The sequence below is a fragment of the Serinus canaria genome, chromosome 18, assembly GCF_022539315.1.
Source record: "Serinus canaria isolate serCan28SL12 chromosome 18, serCan2020, whole genome shotgun sequence".
In the NCBI taxonomy this organism is placed as follows: domain Eukaryota; kingdom Metazoa; phylum Chordata; class Aves; order Passeriformes; family Fringillidae; genus Serinus; species Serinus canaria.
Genome location: NC_066331.1, coordinates 9429767 through 9457729, shown reverse-complemented (window position 1 = coordinate 9457729; position 27963 = coordinate 9429767). Strand labels below are relative to the sequence as shown.

The 27963-nt window shown below is 44.4% G+C and overlaps 1 protein-coding gene across 4 annotated transcripts in view; it reads left to right on the top strand.

The window, feature by feature from the left end:
- Window positions 1-23656, top strand: part of GAS7 (growth arrest specific 7) — an 83781-nt gene extending 60125 nt beyond the window's left edge. For all 4 annotated transcript variants that reach the window (XM_050981351.1, XM_050981350.1, XM_050981353.1 and 1 more), the window contains exons 7-14: window positions 123-238; window positions 3641-3715; window positions 7114-7192; window positions 8735-8863; window positions 11122-11245; window positions 13507-13586; window positions 14855-14953; window positions 15638-23656. In XM_050981351.1, the coding sequence (XP_050837308.1) occupies window positions 123-238; window positions 3641-3715; window positions 7114-7192; window positions 8735-8863; window positions 11122-11245; window positions 13507-13586; window positions 14855-14953; window positions 15638-15751 (816 nt within the window). In that variant the 3' untranslated portion in view covers window positions 15752-23656. The remainder of the gene's footprint in view (window positions 1-122; window positions 239-3640; window positions 3716-7113; window positions 7193-8734; window positions 8864-11121; window positions 11246-13506; window positions 13587-14854; window positions 14954-15637) is intronic.
- The last annotated feature ends 4307 nt before the right edge of the window (window positions 23657-27963 follow it).

The window sequence follows — 27963 nt, the reverse complement described above, 5'->3', positions numbered from 1 at the left end:
AGGAGAGTGTTGGGCTATTTCTTTGGGAGGGTCTGAGGTGCTGTAGCCACCAGCTGCTGGGAGCCACATCTCTGGGTTTGGCCTCCAAAGCTTTTTGTTGAACTTCCTATTATTTCTTTCAGGCAGATAAGAAGGACTCACAAGGGAACAACACAGTGTCAGGATTTGAAATTCTTCTTCAAAAGCAGCTTAAAGGGAAACAGATGCAGAAGGAGATGGCAGAGTTTGTTCGAGAAAGGTAATTAGCACTTGGCTATCAAATGAAACATTCATTGCAATTGCTTTTGCCCAATTTAGATATTCCTTAAATATGTTAAAGCTTAAACTGCATAAAAGGTTTGCTGCAAGTTCCTAATGAACATTTAATATTTCTTTGGTGTTCATCCACACTTTCCAGGCTTCTCCAGCTCTCACTTGTCTGAGTTGGAGTGCACAAAGGCTGTCTGGGTAAAGGGAACCAAGAAGGTTTTAAGCTGCAGATTCAAGGAAAAAGTATAAACAGGAGAGAAGCAGAGTGGAGGTGATGTTTAGAAGGGAAATATTTTGTCTGAAAAGTACAGAAGCAATTTGTTCAAATTGAGCATAGGCAGAGTTTCCTAGAGGAAATTTTAAAAAGAGATCACTTTGGGCTTGGTAATAGAGCCAAAGGATGGTTTGGGATGGCAGGGACATTAAAGATCATCTCATTCCAGCCCCTTGCCATCTGTAAGTGCAGGGACACCTCCCACTGTCCCAGGTGCTCCCAGCCCCAGTGTCCAGCCTGGCCTTGGACATTTCCAGGGATCCAGGGGCAGCCACAGCTGCTCTGGGCACTCTGGGCCAGGGGCTGCAAACGCTGCCAGGGAACAATTCCTCATTCCCAAGATCCCATCCAGCCCTGTCCTGGGTCAGTCTGAAGCCATTCCCTGTGTCCTGTCCCTCCATCCCTTATCCCCAGTCCCTCTCCAGCTCTCCTGGAGCCCCTTTAGGCCCTGCAAGGGGCTCTGAGCTCTCCCCAGAGCCTTTTCAGGGTGCAGGTCAGTTGGGCAGAACTTGCAGAGAGCTGCTTCATTTATAATTTATTTTGTTTCTCCCTCTCACCTTTTTGCTCGTGCTAGGGATGTGGGAAAATGCAGAGTGTCACAGGCAGTAAAGGTGAGCAGATACATTCACATGAGGTTTCTGTAGCCTTTGACATCAGATAATCCAAGAGGCACTTACAGTGTGACCAGAGGGAGAAGAAGGAACCACCTGGAACATTAAAAGTGCAATTGAGAAATGGGAATGCTGAGGGAGAGGATGGGAAGGCAAGCAGGATTAGGATAGCAAGGGAAAAGAGGGGGAAGCTGCTTCAAAGGAAGTAATATATAATGAAATCTGACAGAAATAAAAGCAGGAGGCATTCAAGAGGAAAGGAAAGTTGGTGTGAAATTAGGAAGAGCAAGGAGAGCAGCTCTGACCCTGTGGGGAGGCGTGTCTGTCCTCAGCAGAGGAAGGAGGAGGCATGCTGGAGAGGAAGGAAAGACCCACTGTGTGCTAGAAACAAAAAATTGTTGGGAATTGAGTGTGAAGAGGGTCTGGGTGGGAGTTACAGAAAGATTATTGCATTTTTCATCTGTTAGTAACAGAGGATGAGGATTGTTCTGTGTGCAGAAGGAGGGGGATGGTGTTGAGCTGGAGGGATTGTTCATGGAAACAGCTCAGGCCATCAGGGGAACCTCTGTGTTCCCAGCTAAGGGGGCTGCAATGCTCATAAGGTTTTCATGATGACCATCAGGTGCCTTGGGGAGCACAAGACCACATTTAACTGGGAATTTTTTGTGTCCAGAAAAATTCTCTTTGTACAATCAGCCTGCTGGAGGTGAGATTCAGGCAGCTGTTAAAGACATCCCTTCAATAGGGAGCTGGTATGAGACAAAACCAGATTTCTTCATCAAATATCCAACCAGAGGGAAGCTAACTGCACTTTAGTTAATCAGGTAGATGATTTCACAGGAGCTTCTTGTCTACTGTGATCTCAGATTGAGCAATCACATGTTCATTCTGTTCTGTTTGACAGAGGTGGGGTTATAAAAATCAAGTAAAGTCACAGACTTTGACTTTAAGGAGGACAGACCTCAAGAAAGGGAGGAAAGTACTTAATAAATCCAGGGTGTTGGTATGAAAGAAGGTATTTTTTCAAATCAAAAGTGAAAATAAGGTCCAGAATTTGCAATCAGGGAAGGCTCCAAAACAGCCAAAAAAGTCTGCAGGCTGCCCTGAGAAGCACCAGGTATAAGAAGCAGTGTTTCCATTAGCAAATTGTTTCCATTATTCACTTTTTATTTAAGCAGTGGTTTAGAAAATACAAAATAAAAAGCAGATTATTTACCTTCTGCCATGTTCAGCAGATCCATACATGCACCTTTCACTGCTTGTCTGAGCAATTTATGGAAGATTTCTGCAGTCTCTGCACTACAGGAAAATAATAATGCTTCTGTTGTCTGATAATTTCATTTTTCCCTCCTAATCTGGAGGATCAGTGTAAAAAGACTCAGTCAGAGCCTTCCCTGGAATTATGGAGCTGTCTGTCAGATATCCTCTACCACTTTTTCTCCCTGTTCCCCCTGTTGTCTTAATCTATTTAGTTTCTTCTTGCATGGCAGTCACATCAGATCATCTTTGCCTCCCTTTGCAGCTCTCTGGTTTTTTCTTCATCCACCATAATGTGTCATGACTGCACCTTGCAGCTGTTTCACTGCAGCAGAAGGTGGTTCCAGCCAGGATCCATCACCTCTGCACCTTGCAGCTGTTTCACTGCAGCAGAAGGTGGTTCCAGGCAGGATCCCATCACCTCTGCACCTTGCAGCTGTTTCACTGCAGCAGAAGGTGGTTGCAGGCAGGATTCCATCACCTCTGCACCTTGCAGCTGCTCATTCCTCCCTGCTGGGCTGTCAGCACATACCTTGTCCCCTCACTCCACAGCTCCTTCTCCTCCCTGCAGCCCTTCCCACAGCAGTTGGGTGCCAGCACCTTTCCCCCTCTGCTCCCTTGCCACTGGCAAGCTCAGCTCCTGTTCTGGTGCCTCCAAGTGGGTGAAGACCAGGACAGGGCAGGGAGTGGGGTGAGTGAGAGGAAGGGGCTGCACCAGCCACGTCCTGGAGCCAGAAGCTCCTGCCACATCTCTGCCACGATTGTCACCCATCACAGAGAGCAGGAAGCATTTGGTGTCCCTAAGAAAGGTGCGCTTCAGCCCCCCCCAAATCTCTTTTGGATTTTTCCTGGGTGGCTGCACTCCTCCATTTTTCCCTCAAGGATGTGCAGCCTCACATTCCACAGCAGACTGAAGCACGTGCTCCTGGCTCTGCAGACAGCCCGTGCTGCACAGCAGAAACACTCTGTCCTTGGTACTTGCTCTCCAGAACTGGAGCTTCTTCAGCTAATTTTGTCTCACATGCCGTCCTGCATATAGCCCTGCTCTTGCCTCTGCATTTTTAGCATATGGGGGGAGAAGACTGCTCATCAAACTGGTGCTGCCAAGCCCTGGAGACTGAAAGGAAAATTCCTGTGGCAAAATCTGTTAAAATGCAGAGAATTTCTTCAAGTTATGTGTGTGGGTTTCTGCCTTAAAGCTTACTTACTGCTGTCTTTTTATTTTCTCTCTGTGTGTATGTGAGTGTAGGATAAAGATTGAGGAGGAATATGCTAAGAACCTGTCCAAACTGTCTCAGAATTCCTTGGCTGCTCAGGAAGAAGGGTAAGTGTGTCTCTGTGACTTGCACAGAAGACGAATTTTAATATAAAAGGCATTTCTCCCACGCAGGTACAAGTAATTTTCCCCAGCTCTCTCCCTCTGAGTAGAAGTTTATTTAGATTAGCACCCTGGGCATGTTAGGGAAGATGGAATTGCTTCAGAGTTGTTTGGGTTTTTTTTTTTAGGTTGTTAGTGAGAAGTTTTTAGGAATATGTGTATAAAATGTTGCCTTTTCAGTCAGGTTTATATGTTGTCCTTGTTGTAGCCAGGACTGGTTCCTTCCAGGATTAGCATGTATGTGTACTAAACTACTTTGAAAGTGGAAGAGCATAAATAATATATATATTATAGAGAGTATAATATATATTATATATATATACATTATATATGTATATATTATATATGTTATGTATAACATTATATATATTATATATAATATGATCTATATATGATATAATATAATATGATATGATAATATGAATAGAATAGATATGATATAATGTAATATAATGTGATAGTATAATAATATAAGATAATATAATATAAGATAAGTAATATAAATACAGATAAGTACAAGACAGTAATAGTACAATACAATCAATATAATATAAGTAGACAATATATAGATACGACGATCGATAAGTAGACATGTATATAATATAATATAATATAATAAATATAATATAATATAATATAATATAATATAATAAATATAATATAATATTATATATGTATATTTTATATATGTATATAATATATAATATATAGAGGGTAGCTGTGTAAGGTCAGTGCTGGTACAATCAGAGCAGCACAGTCAATAGGGAGTATGAAGCAATCTCTTCTCATCAGGGTTCTGACCCTTCAAGAAGAGCAGCAGTCTGCTGCTTCTTTCCAACATTTTCACTCTAGGGAAGTTGTGAAGAAGGCCTCAGGCAGTGCAGTTCAGCCTGAAGTGCAGTTCCTCAGCATCAGTGCCAAGGCACCACTCCTGAAGGATCAGAACTTGGTGGCTCTGTCTGTTTCACCACAAACCCTCTGAGCACTGAAGGCCAAAGGTGGAAATGACTGTCCTCACCTTTGCTCAGTGTGTTTCTGCCAGCACTGAAGCTGCATGAGGTGTTTTGCTCAGCTCCCAGCAGGCAAGGACAGAAATTGCAAGAGGATAACTGGGCTGTTACTGCCCTGAGCACAAATGGCAATGGTTTCTGTCCTCCTTTCTCCTTAGGGCTGGATGCTCAGCTGATCCTAGCAAAGCTATACCCACTCCCTTCCACATCTTCCACTTTCTCCTACCCCCAGTGGGAAAAAGAGAGAATGACTGAAAAAATGAAGGGGAAGGAAACAAAGTAGGTGAAAAGAGAGGGAATGAGCACTCAAGCCTAAGAAAAGTTGAAGTAGAAAGCTGGAAAGGGCATGGTGCAGTGCAGGGAGCTGAGAGCACTGTCCAGTAATGCTCTCCCTGCACCAGGTAACAGTGGGAACTGGGCAGTGGGAGAGGAGCTCAGGGAAGGAGGAATATTGGGAGCACTTCTGCAGGTGTGTCTGAGTTGTTTAGCTGATGAACACCATATTTGAGGACCCAAGTCCTTGCAGCAGCGTCAGAGGTGACAGATCATTAGTCTGAGATTGCAGGTGACAGGTGATTTTTCAGGCTATCAGGAACAGTCAAATCTCATTATCCTTGAAAAGGGGATAGGGAAGAGAGAGAAGGAGCCAGGAACTGTAGATCACTCAGATTTATTCAACCTTTGCAAAAAGTGGTGGAATAAACCATCAAACTTTCACTTAGGGGAAAAATAAGATGAGGAGCAATTGTTGTATATGCACAGAGAACCATGCCAAGCCAACCTAAATTCCTTCAGTGATGGAGTAAAAGAGTAGGTCAAGCATCACAGCTCTTTATTTAGCTTTGCTTTTTGTGATGGGAGATTCTCGTAGGCAGACAAGAGAAATGGTGGCCTAAATAAAGCTGAATGTGCAAAAAACTAGGTAGGAAAAACCCACTGCTTACAGAAACTAAACTACAGAAAGTAGCTGTGGAATGAGATCCCAGAGGGTTTGTCCTAAGTCCTGGGGGTTTTAAAATGTTTTTGTAATGAACGACCTATGATAGAAGAAATGATGGATTTACTGTATTCAGAGATGTGACAGAGCTAGGAGGGTTGGTGTGTGTGATTTGAAGAAAAGGTTGCAATTCAGAATTCTTGTGTTAAAATTGAGAAATTAACTGAAGAGAAAAATAAGATGCATTTTAATGAGGACAAAGCAGCGGGTTTTATACTTTCACAGGATGTGAAAGATACAGTTACATAACACTTTGTGGGAGAAGGATCTGGCTGTAGTGAATCACAAGCTTATTCATCAACAGCTTCATGCTGTTGTCTGAAGAGGCAATCACATTGAAATATGTAGAAGAAAGAGTGTCTGATACAAAATACTCTGCTACCAATTTAGCCCCTGGAGTTGTACTGCACTGGGGACAGTGCACTTTTGGTTGTGGTGCTTTAAGAGGAGTCTGGGCTGTCATAGAGAGTTGGAGGAGTGTGCCTCAGCTGCCACTGTCCTGGAAATAATCTGGAATAAAAAGACAACAGAGAAATTTTCAAGTGCTGAAAAGCTCCTCTCACCTGAAGTGAAAATCTGCTCTCTGAAGTAGGGCGTAAAGTAGAAGAGGCAGAAGAAACTGCATTGGTGGAAACTTTGTTATGGTGAGGATAAGGTACTGAAGGGTCTTGCTTAGGGAGGCTCTGGTGTCTCTGTAAGTGGAGATTGCCATGAGCTGGGTTCTCAAAGACCTGCTGCAAACAATGCTGTGCTGGTTCTTTCCTCGGGGTCACCACTTGTGACAGTGTTCCCAGGGGTCCCAGGATGAGGGAAGAGATGAGAAAGCTGACTCCATGTTCAGAAGGCTGATTTATTATTTTATGATATATATTATATTAAAAACTACACTAAAAGAACAGAAGAAAGGATTTCATCAGAAGGCTGGCTAAGAATAGAAAAGGAATTAAAAACAAAGGTTTGTCTGTGACTGAGACAGTCTGGACAGCTGGGCTGGGATTGGCCATTAATTAGAAATAACCAGATGAGACCAATCCCAGATCCACCTGCTGCATCCCACAGCACCAGATAATTATTGTTTACACTTTGTTCCTGAGGCCTCTCAGCTTCTCAGGAGGGAAAAATCCTAAGGAAAGGATTTTTCATAGAACATGTCGCTGACACAATGCCAACATAATTCTGCCTTGGTCACAAAGGTTGGTTGTTTTCTCAGAGTTCTGTTACCCTTTTCCATGACTTTGCTGATCAAGATATGGTACAAAGTGCTGTGCCAGATTTCTCTGACAGATCCACAAGGAAAGGTGGGGAAGGGCCTGATCGTTGTCCTGCTCTTCCTTCAGCACACTGGGAGAAGCCTGGGCTCAGCTCAAGAAGAGTTTAGCTGATGAAGCAGAGGTTCATCTCAAATTTTCTTCTAAGGTAAATGGCTCTTTCTTTTCCAAAGATTTTTGCTCTGACTTGGTGGGCCTCTCCCTTCAGTCCATGTTAGTGGGAGGAAATAGACCTGCGTGTGATACAAATTTAGAAGAATTAATAAGCTGGTGAACAAACTTACTGAAACTCTGTCCAAGCTTCCTCTCAAAATCAGTTTATTTAGTCTACCTGCTGAGTAAATTAAAACACATCTAGCTTTAATTTTTCATAAAAAAGAAGTAAAACTGATTCTAGATGTTGTTCACCTGGACTCTGTGTTCCAGCCAGTAAATTGAACTAGTGCTTGTACACTTCACTTCTGCAAAGGAAGAAATGAAAAGCAATATTTGGCTTCTCAACAAGAATCTACTCTACCTGTCTGGAAGGAGAGAACCAGAATTGTGGCTTTTTTTGTACCATTAGCCTTTCTTAAAAGTCTGCTGTGAACATCGTGTTATTTTTGGGTTTTATCTCAAGTGATACCCAAGGAGATTTTTTTCTACAAATTATGGTATTTATCTGGGTTTTTTCCACCACATGTGACATGCTCTTGAGTCCTGTTGCATTCTGTTAACCTCTGTGGGTGTTCAGGTTCAATTCAGTGGCAGATATCTCAGCACAACAGCCATGTTCTGGAGGAAAATTATAGCTCTGCACCATTTGTAAGCAATTCAGCAGAGGTTACTCAGGCAACCAGCTGCTGCCTTGGTAACCCACTGCTCTGCCTTAAACTTCGACATCAGGGCTGTAATTAGTGAAACACTTTTTGCTCCCCATTGTCCTCCTGTATTGTTTTCCAAAAGGAAGAAATGCACCTTGGAGTGATGTGTGTGTGTAGGCAGGCCAGGTTGAGAGGGGCTTTTCCAGTATTTTACTTCTCTTTAAACCCTGCACAGAAACTCCTGTAGCATCCTCCAAATCCTTCCCTCTGTTTGTGTGCAAACAACACGAGGATGTGGCACTTTAGGGACAGGGTTTAGTGGTGGACCTGGCAGCCCTGGGAATTGTATTTGCCAGGAAATGCCTGATAAAGGCAGGAATCATGAATCTGACTCCATGTGCTCAGAAGGCTGATTTATTATTGGATGATACTATATTATATTAAAGAATACTGTACTGTACTATACTAAAGAATACAGAAAGGATACAGACAGAAGGCTAAAAAGATAATAGTGAAAACTGGTGACTCTCTCCAGAGCCCTGACACAGCCTGGCCCTGACTGGCCAAAGAGTGAAAACAACTCCCAGCAGAATGCAATGGAACAATCACCTGTGGGTGAACAATCCCCAAACACATTCCACATCAGCACAGCACAGGAGAAGCAAATGAGATAAGAATTTGTTTTCCTTTTCTCTGAGGCTTCTCAGCTTCCTAGGAGAAAAATCCTGGGCAAAGGGATTTTTTCAGAGAATGTGAATGCCACACCTGAGTTGATGATGGGACTCGATGATCTTGGAGGTTTTTTCCAGCTTAACGATTCTGTGGTTCTGTGAAGAGCCAGGAGTTGCTGCCTGGCTCCTCATTTCTTCCTTTGTTTCCATTGCCAGCTCCAGAGTGAGGTAGAGAAACCCCTGCTGAACTTCAGGGAGAACTTCAAGAAGGACATGAAGAAGTGTGACCACCACATCGCGGACCTGCGGAAGCACCTGGCCAGCCGCTACACGGCTGTTGAGAAGGTGGGAGCAGGAGCAGCCTGCAGGCTGTGAGACAAACTAAACTGCTGGCTTGAGAAGAGCAGCTCAGCTGCCCCGTGGAGAGTTTAGTTCTGTCACAGCTGTTCCTGCTGAGGGTTTTCACTGTTTATTGAAGTTAGGGTGCCCCTGAGGCAGGGAATGATTGGTGTCTGACTCTCTTGATTCAGAAGGCTGAAAAATTGCTTTATTAGACTGTATGATATTACATTATACTATACTATATTAAAGAGATGCTATACTACAAAAAATACTAATAGATACTAAAAAAAACTCCTGACTGTCTGAGACAGCCAGGACACAACTTTGAGTGATTGGCCAAGGAAACAAAACAATCCTCAGCAGAATCCAACTGAAAAATCCCTCCAGGTAAACAATCTTCCTAACACATTCTACCTGTGCAAAATGACAGGAGCAGCAAGGAGAGATAAGAATTGGTTTTCTCTTCTTCTCTCTGTGCTTCTCCAGGAAAAAACCCTGAGAAAGAGAATTATGTCTTGTTGTTCAGAGAATGTGAATGCCACAGCTCTTAGCTGTGCTTTGCCCAGCCCCAGAAATAGTTTGGTGTTTAGCTGAGATCTGACAAGTGGGGGGCAAACTTCCTACTGCTGAAGTGGCTTTTTGGTTCATCCTCCCCTTGCCAGCCTGGGGCAATAAATTTGATGCAAATACTTCTTATTAGTGTGCATCTGTTGTCCTCAAAATGTAGAGCACCTTGCCTTAGAAGGGCAGCAGGGTCAGGTCAGAGGCTCACCTGGCTCAGTGGCCAAAAGCAGCTGGACCCTGGCCTGGCGAATCACAAACCCTTCACAAGAAACATCCTCACTGAAAAAACCCAAGCAGCAGCAGCAGCAGCACCCAGTAATGGTCAGATGTGAGACCAGCCAGGAGGTGGCTGAGGTTGTGGTGCCAGGAGTCAGACCCACAAGATGTGATCTCCCAGCAGCAGCTGGCAGAAATGGGGATGCCTGCGCCTCAGCTGCCAAATTGTATCCTCGTGAGTTTGCTTTTGGGTGTAAATTGCAAGGGAAATACCATTCCCAGTCATCCCCAAAGCTGTTTGTGCTTTCATTAAAGCTCAGCAGGAGTTCTCCAGGGACAGAACTATGGCAGGAAACACAAGGTCGTTAGGCTGAGTGTCTGCAAGGAAGGCATTTTTCTGCACAACACCAAGTTCTTCACACTCCTATCTGCAAAGCAACTCAGTAGCAGTATTGGGAACAGTGAATAAGGAATAACCTTGGAAGAAGGGAAGGGCTGTGACTGCAGTGCCTGTGGAGCACTCAGCCCTCACAGATTGCTCGTGTGCAGCTCCCTCTCCAGACCTGCAGGACCCACCAGGGCCTCAGAACTGCACATGGAAAATGTTCCAGGAATGCTTCAGCAGAGCTGTAACACTTAGGCTGGTGTGACTGTAAAAAACTGCAAGGTGCTAATAGAATACAGTCATGCCAATTTAGTTTGAAACACTAGTACAGTATAAAGAAAAAATGTGACATGTTTTATAACAATTCCATGCAAAACAAGTGATTTTTATCTGTTTACCAGCCTCTATGTAACAATGTTTATTTATTAAGGTACTTTACTAATTTACCTGTATAATATATATTTGTACTGATAAATTAGGTTTTAACAGCTTGAAGAACTTCTATGTAAAGTAGTTCAAGTCATCAGTTATAACCAGGCCTCAGGTTCTTGATTTCTACTGTTGGCATGAACCTGAACAAGTTTTTTCTGAATCAAGTTCCTGTTGTTAGTTTGTGATCGTTGTACATTGAGTCCAGAACTTACTTAAAGACAAATTTTGTAAGATACTTGAAATTTTGTAAGATACTTGAAAACCTCAACGATTCAGATCCTAAGAAAAGTGAATGGAAGAGGTGTCTTGGTAATGATGCATGCTGTTTGTAAGACATTTGAAAGAGGCTCCAGCTCTCTTTTCTTCCAGAAACAATGAGAAAGCTGTTAAGAAACAGGAGAGCCTGATGGTGCCATTAGTCCTTTGCCTTTTTAAGACTTTGTGAAGAGTTCAGATGCATTTGTGATTTGTTGGTGGTGAGTCCTTTGTGGTCACAGGACACTTTTGTGGACTCCATGGTGTTGTAAGATCCTGACTCCCTGTTAGGACCCAGTTCCATGCACAGTTGCTGACTCCTTGCTGAGAACCACGTGTGTGAAGGTGGCTGAAAGCAGCTGCCAGTTCTTCTTCTCTGTAACTTCTGGCTCTTCCTCATTACTCCAAGGCCCGGAAAGCCTTGACAGAGAGGCAGAAGGATCTGGAAATGAAAACGCAGCAGCTAGAGGTGAAACTCAGCAACAAGACAGAAGAGGAAATCAAGAAGGCCAGACGGAAGTCCACCCAGGCAGGTGAGTACCTGTGCCTGTCAGCACACAGCAAGAGCCAGGGGGTATCCATCCCTCCATCCATCCATCCATCCATCCATCCATCCATCCATCCATCCATCCATCCATCCATCCATCCATCCATCCATCCATCCATCCATCCATCCATCCATCCCTCCATCCCTCCATCCCTCCATCCCTCCATCCATCCATCCATCCCTCCATCCATCCCTCCATCCCTCCCTCCATCCCTCCACCCATCTGTTTTTATGTTGTAAAAACAAAGTCTGTTGGATTTGTGGGATGCCCAGTGGCAGGAATGATGGATCTGACTCCATGCTCTCAGAAGGCTGATTTATTATTTTATGATACTGTATTATATTAAAGAATGCTGTACTAAACTATACTAAAGAATACAGCAAGGATACAGACAGAAGGCTAAAAAGATAATAATGAAAACTCCTGACTCTCTGCAGAGCCCTGACACAGCCTGGCCCTGACTGGCCAAAGAGTGAAAACAACTCCCAGCAGAATGCAATGGAACAATCACCTGTGGGTGAACAATCCCCAAACACATTCCACATGGGCACAGCACAGGAGAAGCAAATGAGATAAGAATTTGTTTTCCTTTTTTTTGAGGTTTCTCAGCTTCCCAGGAGAAAAATCCTGGGTGAAGGAATTTTTCAGAGAATGTGAATGCTACAAAAGTCAAAGTGACCCAGCACTACCAGTCTGTCTGATGTTAAATCATCAGAAGAAACAAGCCCAGTGTTCCCAACTCAGATGTCACAAATTATTGATAATTGAGGTGGGAACAGCAGAAGTAGGGTGAGTTATCTGTCTCCTGAAGGTGTCCTTAGATTACTGAATGTTTGTGAACTTCCAAAGTCAGATTCAGAGAAGCTTAGCTGAGGGTGTTTCTTCCATAAATCACAGTTCCTTCCTTGGTTCTTTCCTAAATCACACTCACCCACAACTTGGTGGGTGCCTATTACACTTACTATTACTGTCTTTTTCCTTGAAAGTGATGTTTTTTGGTTTTTTCCCCTCTGCTACTCAGTGACTAAAATAATTTCTCTTCTAGGAATACTGAGGATATAGTAGTGTGTGCTGTCCTGTACTGAGGATACAGCCAGTTGCTGTGACCTGTGCATGTTTTAGAGGCTCAAGCCACATCTGCAGGATCCAGCAGGAACTTTGAGATCTGCAAAGCTGATACATGCAGCTCAGTTAGTACCTTGGCTGAAAATAAGTTTCAGCTAGGCCTTCCATGTTTGATCCCTTCAGCCAGGGCTTTCCCTTGGCAGAGTGATCCTTCAGAGTTCTGTGGTTTTTAAAACTTCAGGATAGGTCTCTGGGCTTTAAGGAGTCTGGGAAGAGTCCCTGGCAGTGTGACCATGTGTTCAGGCAATCTTTGAGGAGAAAGAAAAGTTATGATTTAACAACAGGAGGCTCTCGAAGAGATGTTCTTTATTCACCAGAAAATTCACAGTCTCTCTTTGTTCCTTGGGTCCTTGGAAATTGTTTATAATCAATTTTTATTGAACAAGCAAGGAGGAGCTGAAGATCAGAGAGGGAAAAAGAAGTTGAGCCTCATTTAAAGAACAAAGAGAATTTCCTAGCTGGAAAGCAGCAATCTCTGAAAATTGTTTTCCAGGTTTGCCACCTGCATTTCTCCCTCTGTCAGTGCAGAGTCCTGCAGCAAAGTATAAAATGGAAAGAACTGCAGCTTCTTGTGTCACTGCCCTGATCACAGGAGCTGGAGCTCAGCTGGAACTGGGCATCTCCTCTTCCTGGGGAATGCATGAGGCTGCAAATCAGCATCCCTTCATCCAGCAGCTGTGGCCTGCTGCATCCCTCCCCTCTGAGACAGAGAGCCCTTAGACTGCAGTGTCACCTGCAGAGTGCTGCCCTGCAGTTCCATAACTCACCAGTGTTGATTGCCCATTCTAATTACTTTATTTTTCAAATACAACTTTCCGTCTATGGCTTTTTTTTTTAACTGAAGTAACTTGCCTTTTTTGTATTTCTGGGCAGTTTGTAAAATACTACTTTTAATGCTTATATTTTTCTTTCAAGATCTATTTTCTCTCACCCCAGTCACCTGCTTTTTCGCCATACATCAAATGCATGCATTTAGTTGAAATGTTGGTCCATGTAGCAGAACTCCTCTGAGCCCCACCAGGATTCATCTTCAAACCCTTGGGGTCTACAAAACCTGACCTGCACTTTCCTTCTAGCTCTGGCTAGACAAGACTGATGTGTTGCTGTCTTTTCTCTTTCAGGGGATGACCTGATGCGCTGTGTGGATCTTTACAATCAAGCCCAGTCCAAGTGGTTTGAGGAGATGGTGACCACCACTCTGGTGTGTAAGATCTAAAACTACCCTTGCAGAATTGTCACAGCCTCCAGTATTCATCATTCACAGCTAGTTCAGTGCAAAGCTCAGGGGAAAATTGGGTGATAATTCTCACATTGTTTATCCCATTCTCAGTCCTAAGAAAAACTTATCAATAGGGGAAAGAAGAAATAATTGTTTCTTGCAGAAGGCATTAAACCAGTTCAGGGCTGCTTAGGGGCCAGGACTCAAATTGTCCTTGGGAAGGATGAAGTAATGCACAAGGAAAACACAGAAAAACACATGATAAATCACCAAATCCATTTATACGTTCATGAATTTTTCTATTCCACAATTTCACAATTTTCTTTGAAGTCTCCCCAGAGCCATCTCTTCTACAGACTTAACAGCCCCAGTTGTCTCAGCCTGGCTTGCTGCAAGCTGCCTTGGAGCACTTCTGTGGTCTCCTCTGGACTTAACCCAGAAGCTGCACATCCTTCTTGTGCTGCCAACCCCAGAGCTGGCTGCAGTGCTCCAGGTGGGATCTCACCAGAGCCTCCCCTAAGGCTTCCCCTCCAAACCCTTTTTTGTCTTTGTGGCCCTGCTTTGAACACTCTTAACAGCTGAAGGCCTTTTTTTAATATTGTGGTGCCCAAAACTGTACACAGAGCTCAGAGCATTCAGAAGGACTAAATGCAGATTTTGGGGTATAATATCAGAATCCAGAAGAAGAGAGGGGCAGAAAATATCAGGAGGAAAGACTAAAATCACCTGCCTTTCCAACTAACGTGTGGCTGGGTTCTGCTAATTGCCAGTTGAGCAAGGTGGAAGCTTGTCCCAGCTCATCTTCTGGTGAGCTGTGCTCTGACAGGTGTCTGGTTGGAATGGGGGTGGTCTGAGCCATCCCCCCCGTGTGCTTTCTGCTGCCCCAGGGAATCCCTGTAATTTCTGCAGCTAGCAGTAAAGCACACAAAACTTCTTGCAGGAAACAGATTCCCTCTTGCTTGCAGCATCTCTGAAGGCAGTGGCTCCACTCTCTGCCTTGCTTGTCTCAGTTTTGGAGCCTTTTGGAAAGGTCTGACCTTCTTTTCTGTTGCTAGGCTGAGGTGACTGCTGTTGCTTGCTGTTTCTTGTTCTTTGCAGAGCAGAGGAATGTGCAACCACAGAGTCCAGCTCCAAAGCATGACCCTGGGGCAGTATGTCACCTCCTGGCAGCCTTTTGTGTATCCTTCTTTCTCTGGGCCTCCAAGCTTAGGTTCCAGTAAAAATATGGACTTGTTTTTCTCCATGTCCAGGAGCTTGAGAGACTAGAAGTTGAAAGGGTGGAGATGATTCGGCAGCACCTGTGCCAGTACACACAGCTGCGGCACGAGACAGACATGTTCAACCAAAGTGTAAGTGTGCTTTTGTTTGCTCTCTGTGCCCTTCACTGCCCTCCAGCTGAGCAGAATGCTCCCTCCTGACCTGCTCTGACTGGCTTTTGTCAAAGGATGTGGGGGAAGCGTCTGCAGCAGTGCTGTGGTGCCTCCCTGCAGTCCAGGACTCTCTGATCACATTTCACACGGCTCTTTCCTGAGGGAAACACAACCAGCTGAAGTACATTTGGCCAGCATGAGCCATTATTAGCTCTCTCAGCATGATGCACTACTCCATGAGGGCTTCTGTTTGTGCAGGGAAGATGCTGAATTGTTTCACTGTTGGAAAAGGGAGTGTGTGTATATATATATTTTCCTTATTAAAAACTGGCCATTTATCAAATATCGAATATGGGGGATGCACGCTGACTTGGATCAGTTGTGTTTGGTGTAAGGTGCAGGTTGCAGGACAGGAGTCAGAGGCTGCCTGGCACAGGAAACCTGTCTCTGCTTCTTCAAGTCTCCCTCTCCTCTGCTCAGCACAAGGCTGCCCCTTCAGACAAGGTTCAGAGCTGTCTGGTCCATCCAGTCTCGTGTACGTGCAGCTCTCACTTGTCTGCAGATGCAGTGTAGGCATGCCCACAGCTGCTCTGCGTGTCAGAGCAATGACTCTCTGCTTGAAGTGTGCCCTTGACATTTGGATTCTTGTTTTCTTCGTTTCAGACAGTAGAACTTGTGGATCAGTTGCTTCGGAAAGTGGATCCTGCCAAAGACAGGGAACTGTGGGTAAAAGAACACAAAACTGGAGATATCCGACCTGTGGACATGGAAATATAGACTGATCTGTGCTTGGATGTGATGAGTCCACTGAATTTAGCAGGCTAACGTTTGTTTTTAAGGGTCAAAAGAGCATAGGGAAAAGGTTGTTTCACTACCAGACAGACACCTTGTAATTTATGCCTGTATGGGCTATCTCTGTTCCATTTAGTCATTACAATGGTCCTCGTTGTGCTCAGCCTTAAGCACCAGACATTCCAGGGTGAGAAAAACCAGATGTGTGCTTCCCACCAGAGGTTCCCAATTGCACGCAGCTTCCAGGAGAAATCTGCTTCCTGGCACAGAAAGTGCCCTGTTCTCCAGTGACTTTGTGCTCCACCCCTTGCATGACTGTCTCTGTAGAGTATGTTAGAACAAGCAGGCAGAGAGCCTCTGGCCAGCAAGGAGATAACTGAACACCATGCAGGAGGCAAGGAAGTCCTGATCACCAACCCCAGGTCTGTCACTGACTGCTCTCATGGCCATAGGCAAGTCAATTAACTTTCCTGGCACCCCATTTATAAAATCTGTGGATCCTGCAGCAATGTTGTGTGGATGCATTGCTTTCCTACATAACGCTGTCTTTCACCATGGCAGTGAGGTGATGGCCCTTCTCCCAAACTCTGGGGAGAAGATTCCTGTTCTTCCTGTTTTATACTCCCTCTCAGGGATGCATAAACCCATCTTCATGAGTTCTGTTGTCGGCCAGTCTTTGGTAAGTTTGAAAGTGTTACCATCACAGTTTTTAATCAGGAAAGACTTGGTTGTACTATACCTACCTCATTAGCTGTCAGAGTGCCCTCAATGACAGAAGGAGGTCGTATTCCAAGGAATAAATGAGATGTTTAAAATCTTTCCTGCTCATGCAAGGTGTTTTTCCACAGAATCTCCTTAAAGACAGCCCTCTAACAGTTTACTTGGGATTCAGGTTTAAATTTCCTTTGTTGGTTTCTTCAGGTGAATATCACAGACTTTAGGTATTTTTAATTACTGGGTTAGTCCCATTCAGTTTTGGCTTTTATCTTTTTGGAGCCTGATTTTCAAAGGTGCCATGAATATGTGATTGCTTTCAATGTAGTTATAGGTGCCCATCACTTCTGTCCCATCAGAGTTTTTTTCTGTTACCCTTAACTGCAAACCACCAAAAATTCAACACAGCTCTTAGCAAATCATGTTATGTAGTTTGGAGACTGGTTTTGAAAAGGTATTTATTTTCTTCTGCTGGTATTTCTGATGGAGTATTCAGTGTTGCTGTTAATATATTTTTTTCAGCATTTCATACAATGCAAAGATTCTTCAGATTCTTGCTTTAGATCCAGGAGAAATCTTGATTCTCACCACTGTGGCCTTTACTCAGTGTTTACTGTGATCTTAGCTATGATATCCCAAACCACACTCTTTCATTTGATGCATACTTCTGCTCCATTTTATCTCACTGTTACTGTCTTTTTCTCCCCAGCCTCAGAACTGCATCCTTCTTTTGTTTTACTGCTGTTCCAGGTTTTTGTTCAGCATCCTCCAAATGCTGGGATTAGATCATTGGGAGTCAATATTCCTCCTTACAAATACAAACTGAGACACAGAAAAGTCTCACCTGGAGCATGTTTGTGGCCTTGCTGCAGTGGTTATTTTTCTAGTGTATTATTTCTAAATTATTATTGCATTTTTCTGTTGGTCCCTTTTTTCCAGCCATCTCTTTACTAGTAGAGGTTCATTCCTGTCTTGCAAATGCCTTCACAACCCATCCTCTGCTGCTTCATCAACCTTTCCAACCTCCAGCATCCTTTGCACGTTGGCAGCTGGAGTGCCGTGGCTGCTGCATGCTCAGAGTCACTGCTCCTCTGTGGCACTGCTGTGCTGCTCCTCCCCTGCACACTTGGCAATTTGGACTCTATTCTTGGTGCTGGCAGAGCACTCTGTGCTGTGAGCCTCTCCTGAGCTCCTGCACAGAGCATTTTGGAGGGCTTGGTTTGCCTGGCTGTCCTTGAGCCTCCCTGGCATCCTCTTCTCCTTCCTGCTGCCCTCAAGCAGGGCAGTTGGTGATCTCTCCTTTGCAGTTCCTGCTGATTCACTCTCTGTCTTACTGATTTTTATCAGTGTGTGCTTCTAACTCTTACCTTGCACTTCAGAGGACAGGCACTTTTTCATTTTTTAAGCCACAAGAGCAGGTTGAACTTTGAGAACTTCAGTAGCCAAAACAATGTGAACACATGAAAGCTGCATTTCAGGTTCCCCCCTGTTCTAGGCTGTGTTGTAAAATGAAATGAGCAATCTTGACAATGCCTCAGCACATTCTTGTTTGGATTGCAAAACAAAGCTAGTTGTGCACTTTACACAGTATTCTCCTTAATAAATACCTGAAATAAATTGTTAGCAATTACACTTTATTTTTCCTCTTTCTTTAAAAAGTTTGTTACTTTATCTCTTTTGGACTGGAAGTACTGTCCATTAGCACAGGTGTCTCTGGGGACTGTAATGTGTTTTGGTTCCTTTGCCAAGATGTATTTATGCTGCTCTAAATTCTTAGTTGGAGGGTTTGTGGGTTTTGTTTGTTTGGGGGTTTTTTTTGGGGGTTGTTGGTTTTGTAATTTTTTTTTCCTTTTGGTTTTATTTCCAGACAGTTTTCTAGTTCTTGGTCCATTTGAAATGTTCCAGGGATGTGAGCAATTCTCTTGGTGGAGGCTGCATCTCTTGTTCACTTCCATGAGCAGAGGAGAGCACAGGTACCTGGCTGTTGGTCATTCCCAGCCCCAGGAGACTCTGGGTTCTGCTCCACCACAGGTGAGATGCTTCACCCACAGCATTTCCACCTGTGTTCAGTGCAAGTTTTGCTGTTGCTTGTAAACATTTTTCAGCTCATTTCTTTCAAAAGATGATATTCCCTCTTGATGTGACTGTGCAAAACCTGGCTCATCCCCCCTGTGACTGCTGGATTTTGGATAGTGATGCCTTGCAGGAGCTTACAGATGCTGGAGTTCCCCTGCTTCTAGCAGGCAGCATCCTCAGAGAGGGTAGTGGCACATGTAAAGGAGAGCATTAGCTTCCTGCTCTCACAGGTAACTTTGGGAGTTTCAGCATTGCTCTGTCTTTCACTGAGTTTCAAAAATGCAGTGGAGCCCAGTCTGTCTTCATGCTCATCTTAAGCAGCTGCTTCTCCAGAGCAAACTCAGTGTTTTATAAAACTCTGGCATGTGTGGGTGCTGCAGTGTAGCTGGCTAATGGAATGCCAAGGGAATTCTCTTACCTCCAGCACTGAGCTTAGGCATCATCTCACTTCACCTGGCACCTCACCCTTCTGGTGTGAGCTTTGGCTGCTGTACTCACTGTGGGGATCAGGCTGGCAGGGTTGTCTCTCCTCTCTGCATGCTCTGAGGTCACAGAGCAGGTCAGTTTTCAGCTAACACTGTTTGCTTTCACTGCCAGGGGTGAACAAGGGGGTTTCCCTCTGGTCCTTAGCAGGTAGCTCTGCCTGCCCAGATCTGTTGAGCCACCTGTGTTCTGGGAGTGCTGCCACACCTGTGAGCTCCCTCTTGGCCTGAGTGATGCTGTCACACTCTTGTCCTGTGCTGGAGGGCTCCTTGGCATTTTCCATTTCTGCCAGAGCCTTTTGGCCCTTCTCTGGCCTTCCTGAACTCCATGGCTTCAGATCTGTTGGGTGTCTGACCCCAGCAGGGCCAGAGCTGGTGAGGTGCTTTGCCAGCTGTACCCTCAGCTGCCACACAGAATGAGAGCTTTTTATTCATCACCCAGACCTTCCTGCCTGCATCTTCAAAGCACAATTGAACATCTTTCTTTCTAAGGTATTCTTTCAGCTTTTTTCCTGCCAGAACTCATTCTGGATCCAGTGCTGTTGGCTGATTCCTGCTGGAGTTTATGAGCTGAAGGCAGTGAGCATTTTACCACGTGGGCCAAATGCCCTCTTCTCCCATTAGTTGCAAGATTCCAGGTTAGCAATATCCCAAAAAAGTCTAATTCTGAGTTTGCAATCTGCTCCAGGTTCAGTCATCTCTGTATCTCACACTTGTTCATCACTTCTATGGCTTGGACATCTTCTGAAAGGCTTTGGTTGCTCCCTTATAGGGATGTTAGTTCATTATTGAGCACTGGAATTGTAGAAGACAGCTTTAATTTTTTTTTTTTTTTAATTTTCAAATACTGTAACAGCAGTGAAAATCACACAGAAATCCCTGTTATGTTTCTAGACTCCCTTTCCCCCTGTGCAGTCACTTCTGAGCTGCTGGGGGGCAGCTGTGCTCCCCTTTATTGCACAGATAAACACTGAAATCACCTTTCCTTGAGTGCCTGACAGGCAGCATGTAACCTCGTGCACTGCTTCTTTTTCCCTTTATGCAGCTTTTTCTTTTTCTTTTTTTTTTTCCTTGGGTTGGGCTTTTTTTTCTTTTCCCCAACAGGAATTTTCTGTGGGGCATTCACAGGAAACTTCTTTATGCTTCTAGCAGTCGTAGTTTCTCAGGCTTTGTTGGAACTTCCTAGAATTGTCCTTGTTTCTCATGTCATTATTTAAATATTGGCTGCAAGTTAGGCTTGTCAGATAGAAATGGGCATTCTTCACCTGTTCTTTGGAAGTGCTCAGCACTCAGAGATTTCTTGGAATACAGCAGGGAGCTAAGAGATCAGACTCTTTGAAAATCAGGCTAACAAACAGAAATGCACAAGCCACTTTTTTCCTTACTTATACTCAAGTACATGGATAAATAAATACGAAGAAATGAGAAATAATTAACATGTAGCTGCTCTCTGTGCAGCTCCAGCAGTGTTGTTGTGTGGGGCTGCAGTCAGAACACACCTCTGGAGTCTGGAGCCACAGGTCACCTCCTGATGCATCTGTAAAAGCTCAAATGAATAATTCAGTGACAAAGTGGCTCTGCCCATCCATTTCTTCATCACACACTGGGAGAGAAAGGGCACTGCTTACCCAGGTGGGTCCTTCACTACCAAGCACCTTAAGAAATCCAGACAAGCACTTTGAAGGTCCCCCTGGAATGAGTAGATTGTGGCTTCTTGATGTGGTTATTGGATGTTTCCTCCTGAGCTGGGAGCAGATTTACTGTTCCACAGAATCTCCTGTGCTCTGTCCCTGCTGGGTCTGCTCCCAGAGATGGCAGCAGTGTCCTGAGGGCAGTCCTGCTACCCTGACATTCCTCTCATTGGCAATCCCACCTTCAAAAGGCAGTGTCAAAAAGGCAGTTTTCAAACTAAAGAGCTGTTCAGTTCACAGACCTCTCTGGAAAGCCTGCAGGCTTTTTGCTCCCCAGTGTGTGCTGAAAAGGCAGAGGTTGCTGAAGCATTGGCTCTGAGGAGTTGCTGCTGTGTGGACATTCCTGCCATCCTCTCCCAGGGATGGGGAACAGCCCACAGGCATCCTGTGAGCACCAGAGGAGCCTGCTGATCTCATCTGTCTTAACCAGGTGGGCAGGAGCCACAGATCAATTCAGATCAAAGCAGACACACAGGGCAGGGAGATGGCTCCTCAGTGGCATCTCTCTCAGACCCTGATGGGCACTGATGGGTGAGGAGCCCAGCACTGTCCCAGTCCTGCTCAGCCCTGGCAAAGCAGTGCTGGAGTGTGTCTGTTGCTGGTTCAGAGCTGTCCAGCTCACACCGTGGAGGGCCAGCAGGTGCCAGTGCTGCCCTGGGGACTGCAGAGGGGCTCTGGCTCTTGGCTGCCCCAGGTCAGGTGTGCTGAGCCTGCTGTGCTTCAGGAGCCTGCAGCACACAGCCCTGCTGAGGCACAGTGGGATGAAGTCTTTCCTGGCAGCAAATCCTTGTCTTTTCCTGAGAACACTGTTGTAAGAATAACACCCACTGCTTTGTCTCGAAATAGATTTATTCATGTGAGTGGTGCATCTTTCTGCTCTTTATTTTCCCCTCTCTGTTGTTACTGTAGCCCTTCATCAGTGAAGTTCAACACCTTTAATTTTGAAATTTCATAGAACACATCTGTTATTTCCACGTGCTAACCAAACTTCATGCTTTTGGCTGTTTTCTGAGTGTTTTAAGAGCTTTTTTGGAGAGGTTATTTTGGGTTTTATTTTGGATTTTTTTAATCAGTCACCAGGTTTGGAAGTGTAATAACTTCTTTTTTTGCTGGCTGCAGTTTCTTTTCCTTCCTGAACGTTTTTTTCTGAAGGGACCAACACATAGCACAATTCAACTTAAATTTCTAATCCCATGCATTCCTCAAGGCAGAAACCTTTTGTGCCTAATGATGCATCTGAGTCTAAGAACTGTACATGGATAAAATATTTCATAGACCAATTTTAAAAAATCTTAGATTAACCACATAATAATCACAAAAAAAAAATTCCACATGTAGATTTGAGACATTCAAATTTAATTCCCTCAACTTACATTAAGTTGAACTATTTCAGGTGTGTCAGAAGAGACAAACTCAGTGGATATTCAGAAGAAAAGCTTTCCAGCTGCTCTCTCCAGGTTCAGTGAGTGGACAGGACTATAATTTTGAATATATGCAGTCTGTTAGGGCTACTGATTTAACAAGTAACTGAGTAATGGCTTGTATCACAACCCTGATAAAATTCTGCTAGTAAATCCCCTTGAAGTGCCTCTTTAAATAGTATCTGCTACAAGCATGTGAAAAGTACAGATTTACCCCACAAACTGCCAAAGCTCAGGAGCAGCCACAGTGCACAGATCTGTGCAGGATCCTCAGCCCCTTCCTTGCTCTGAACTGTGCACCCTTTTAGGACAGCCACATCTCCAGGATTGCCTCTGAGGATTTGCTGTCCAGCTCAGGCATCCTAAGTTCTCAATGCTGAAAATAGAAAAAAAATATCAGAACTTAAAAGCAACTGCATTGAAACTAACCTTTGGTCTCAGTAGAATAAGCAGGGAATTCTGCATCAAACTAGTATGCAGTGATCATTTTGCATAAAAGAGTTGTTACAGTTTATTGCATAAAATTAAGTATTAATAATAATAATTTTAAAAGCCCACAACTGTATTTTTGTTACAGCAGTTGCAGAGAAGAAATGTTCTGGTCCTGAATGTGATTTCAGGGATCTCACATCTGCTAACAAAATAATCAAAGTCATGTTAATCCCAGAATTTGGCAATGGTTGACCCGAAATCCCTTTTTCCTGTGGAGGTTTTTGATGAAATGGCTGAGATTATCAGAATAGCCTAAGGAATTTGGATGTCCATACTCTTTTAGGTCAAAAACACTCCTTAGGGACAGCAGCCTCTATCCATTAGGAAAACAGCAGGTACTAGTGTTGGACAAAAATGCTTTCTTTTCCTTAGATGATTCCCTGTTTTCTGCAACACAAGACAGAGTGAGAATTCCCCTGTAGCAGCAGGGATTCACAGGCAGGCCAGACACCAGGCATACACTAAACCAGAGTTTTCTACCCAAATTAAGTTGCTTATTTGGTCCTTTTTGTGTAAGTTTTCCTAAATACTTCTAAATTTCTAGGAAAGTTGTCTTTTGCCAGTACTAATGACTTGTTTTTACAGATGCTTAACCAAAATTTTATAACTTCCCATAAATTTTGGCTGACTAGACCCCCTAAATAGTTTATTTATCACACAGCCTCTGTCTGGGTTACTAGTAAATCTTGGATCATTGTGGAAATTATAGGATGGCTTTTTTTCCCTAAGGATAGATGAAGGAATCACTTACTGAACTTAAGTTGAATGAAGAAAAGATTTAAGGGGCAGATCTTCAGCTTGAATAAACTGGCAGGGTTCAGTGGAAGCTACTTGATGTCAGCTGTGGATCTTGTCCTTCAGTGTTGAAGGCATTTCCTATATGTAATTTTTCTGTCTTACTGTAAAACAATTTCATATGGTTAAACTGTATTTTCCTATATTGTTCTGCAAGTTTATATACACCATAGTGCTCATCTCATCTCCTGTAAAATAAACTGTACAGAGACACATTGAGCATGGAATTGTCTTTACCCAGTTGCTTTTTCTCCTCCCACAGCCCCAAACCTCATGAGTGCAGTTTGATCATAGATCCTGTGGGGTGCCATGTGGACTTTATGACATGTATTAATTACTGTTATATTTATTTATGACTGTTTTATTACCTTCATGCAGCTTGAATTTGCAGCCACATCACTGGGGTGTAATTTCCTTGTGCTTACCCTTTTCAGATCCTCACGTGGGATTCAGACACGTTTGGTTCCTACAGGTTTTTGGGGTTTTTTCTGGAAATCAGTTTAAGAAACACTTGTGGTTAAGTGGTTCTTGAAGCAAGCAAGCTGACCATGAGCTGCCTAAGAGAAGCTGCCATGGAATGGGTGTGTTTTTATGTTTTAAGTGACCTGGAGCTCTTCCCCACCCAGTCAATTCTTTACTTTCAAGCTTCACGTGCAGCTGGAAGCTCAGTTGAAAACACTGCTGTAAAACCTTGTTAATAATTTTTCTCCTTTCCATATCTGAGTTAACGTGCATGCCGACAGGTTTGCTGACAAAGTCAAAATCAGGCCTGCCAAAATCCTGCCTAACCCAACCCCTGCCTGTGCAGGGGGGCTCAGAGCAGCTGGGAGTGACGGTTCTGCCCCGCTTCCAGCAGGGTGTGACAGCCATACATCTCAGAAACCTCTGTGGAGATTCTTCCTAGCCTTTTTTCCAGTTTTGAGCTCGGGTAAGAACTGGTTTCTGCAACCCCCTGCACTCTGTGCTTGTGCATGGAGGTGGGAAGTGGTGGCAGAAAGGAGAAGACACTGAAGGTTAAACATTGAAAAAGTTCCAGGTAGAAGCCTGGTTTTCACAGCAGTGTCTTTGCACCTTGTCCTAAGTTGCCTAAATCTGTTTAAAAAACCTCAGAAGGCTGTTTCAGGTTCTGATGCATGGTGTGGAGCAGCTGGTGAGTACCCTGTGCTGTGGTACATTGAGCAAAAAGCACTTGTGGAGGGCTTTGGCACAACCTGGAAACCAAACTGGGGAGACACTGACCAAAGCACTTGCTGTGCTGGTGTACTGGTGGCAGAGGTGTGCACACTCTTCCCAGAAAGGAGAAGACACTGAAGGTTAAACATTGAAAAAGTTCCAGGTGGAAGCTTGGTTTTCACAGCAGTGCCTTTGCACCTTGGCCAAAGTTGCCTAAATCTGTTAAAAAACCTCAGAAGGCTGTTTCAGGTTCTGGTGCATGGTGTGGAGCAGCTGCTGAGTGCCCTGCACGTGCTGGGGTGCATTCAGCTGCACCCTGACAGCAAAAAGCACTTCCTTGTGGAGGGCTGTGGCACAACCTGGAAACCCAAACTGGGGAGATCCTGACCAAGCCATTTACTGTGCTGGTGCAGTGCCAGTGCCCAGAGAAACATCCCAGTTAGAGGAGCAGAGCAGGAATTGGCAGTGCAGGGTGGCAGCCTTGCAGTCTGCAGGATTTACATGCAGAGGTTTAACACCATTCTGCTCAGGAATGTCTGTGCTGGGCTTCTGCAGCCATGATAATGAAAAAATCAGCTGTGGAATTAAAGAATCAACTGTAATCAAGCCTTTGAGTTCTGAGGTGCATCCAAGAGGGGAAGCTGGAGATGACTGCCCAAATGTCTCAGGCCTGAACTTAAAGCAGTGCTCCTGGACCCATGGGCCAGCCCTAAGGCAGGTGAGTCCTGGTGGTGCTCCTGGGGACCCTGGCAATGATCTCTTGGGTCTGTCTTCGTCTGTGCTGGCCACTGGGCACACAGAGAGACAGCTCTGCCTTGCGGGGCTTGGGGTGGACAGACAGACAGAAGGTCCCAGATGTTTGTGATGTTTGCAGTGTTCATGGAAGGATTCACATATGGCCCTTGAAATAGGAGTAGACATGGCTACTGCTGTGAGTCAGTTGAAGAAGTTAAACTGACTCTACAGGGTGGAGGGGCTGAAAGGGTTTTTAAACCTTCAGAAGTCAATGTGACCTGTGTTCTGCATGAGGCCCTTAGAAGTAAATCTATGTGTAAAGTAAAAGTAAAGCTATGTGTAAAGTTAAAGCAGTTGGCTTAACTCAGATCTTGTATTCTTTCCTGGTTTGCTGCATTGCCACCATTTGTGTCAGGTGGTTTCAAGGAACACCATGGAAATTTCTGAATTGATGGTCAGATGGCCCAGGGAATTCTGTTTGCACAGCTGACTTTGAACTAACCTCACAAAGGAACTTTCAGCAGTCATGATCCTCTAGCTTGACTGGAACCACAGAAATACTCATGTCATATTTCTTCCTTGGGGAAGTTACTGTCTCGGTCCTTATACAAATGAAAAAAAATTACAAACATGCACTGGTGAAGTATTTATTGTAGGGACAAACAGTCCAACCTCAGTGGTCTGTGCTGCAGGCTGTTTGCACTGTTGTTTTCACAAGTCCCTGCAAGCAGAGGATGAAAACCTTCAGGTGAGATTTGATTCTGACTTCCTGTTTTATCAAGTAGAAAACCAAACACTCAAATCTGCCAGAGCTACAGCAGAAGTTACATTCTTTTTATTTACAGAGCAATGATTTTTAAAAAATTTTTAAATTTTTTTTAGGCTTAGAAAATGTTTTGAGACTATGCCATTTGTCTCTGGTTCTGTGCTCAAAGAGACTGGGGCTGGTTTTGTGTCAGCTGCTTGGATGTCTTTAAGCTGAGTTCTACAGCTCTGCTCTCAGCCTGCAGGGGCTCTTCCCACTGCCTTTCCACTTTCTGCAAGTTTGTGTAAAAGGGAGGAAGACTGGATGGCACGGTGGTGGAATGTGGAAATGTGGGGGTTGAGTCCAGACACCCTCCCAGCACTGCTCACAGCTCTCAGGGATCTCTCAGTGGCTCCCATTCTCAGGAGAGTGCCTGCAAACTGTGTGCAGCTGTGCAGAGTGAACAGCCTGGCTGCTGTGGTGCTTCCAGACACCACAGGCAGGTGTGTGCTCAGTGCCTCCCTCACCTTTGCTGCTTTGTGCTTGTCCTCTCTTCCTCAAACCAAGTCATTTCTTACCTCCCAAGTCTGTGAGAAGCAAAACTCTGGATTAGTCCATGTTGCCAAGTGTCCTGGCATGGCAGTGACCAGTAAGCACCAGTCCCATAGGGGAGGGTGGGAGAAGAAAGCTTGGTCATGCATTACATGGAATACACTGTGATTCAGCCCTAGATTGCACTTTGATCCTCTGCTCAGGGACTCTTCCCCAGCAGTGTCAGTGCTGGCCTCTCTGACCTTTGCTGCTTTGTGCTTGTCCTCTCTTCCTCAAACCAAGTCATTTCTTACCTCCCAAGTCTGTGAGAAGTAAAACTGGATTAGCCTGTATAGCACCAGATTAGTCCATAAGCAGCAGTTCCATAGGGAAGGGTGGGAGAAGGAAGCTTGGTCATGAATTACATGGAATTCTTTGTGATTCAGCCCTAGATTGCACTTTGATCCTCTGCTCAGGGACTCTTCCCCAGCAGAGTCAGTGCTGGAGTTTAACAGCACTTGACAGATTTTTGGCCTCCCTACAGATTAAATAGATGGACAGTTCAGTCAGTGATTGATCATTGATCTTCTGTGATACCTTTCTCAAATAAAGTCCAATAAATCCACCCCTTTCCTTCCCTGAAAGGAAAAGGAGAAAGGAAAAAGCTGAAGAATTCTTCCTAGTGCCTTTTGGTTGTTCTTGTTCCTTTCCTGAGGTCTTCTAGGTGGTGTTGTGCATCCTCTTTGCTGAGCCAATGTGATGCACAAGGGAACATCGGAGGGCTGGCATGTGGCAGCTGAACTTTAATTTCCTGGAGCTAATTGCAATGCTGAAGCTCACAAGCAGCTGCTTCTCACTGTAGATGTGTGTGGCTCCAGGAATGACTGCAGAGATAGCTAAACAGGAGATGACATTTAGCACAGCAGAGAGTTTGTGAGATTTGAAATGGCAGGTGGAAAAAAACCAGTTAAAAATCCAGAAGGGTGGTTGCTATGGAAGTTGGGAAAGATGATGTTAGCAGCATAACATCATGAAGAATTTTACAGAATTTTCCTTGCAGAATCACAGAATTTTCCTTAATGGGAGCCTTGACTGATGGGAAAAGGGAAGAAAATTCCAGAATCAAATGAAAAGAAGTGGAAGGAAGGAGCAGAATTATCAATTCCAAGGCGTAACTGACAGAGCTTTCCAGAATGGAATGTTTGTGCTTTACTCTTTGAGGCACAGACTCTGACGTGTAGAAGCAATATATTTAAGAAAGAATGTAAGTACACATGAAGAATTAGCACACAGTTGACATCTCTGGCTGTAGGAGGAGCCACTGTGGCTGGAAGGTTGAGCT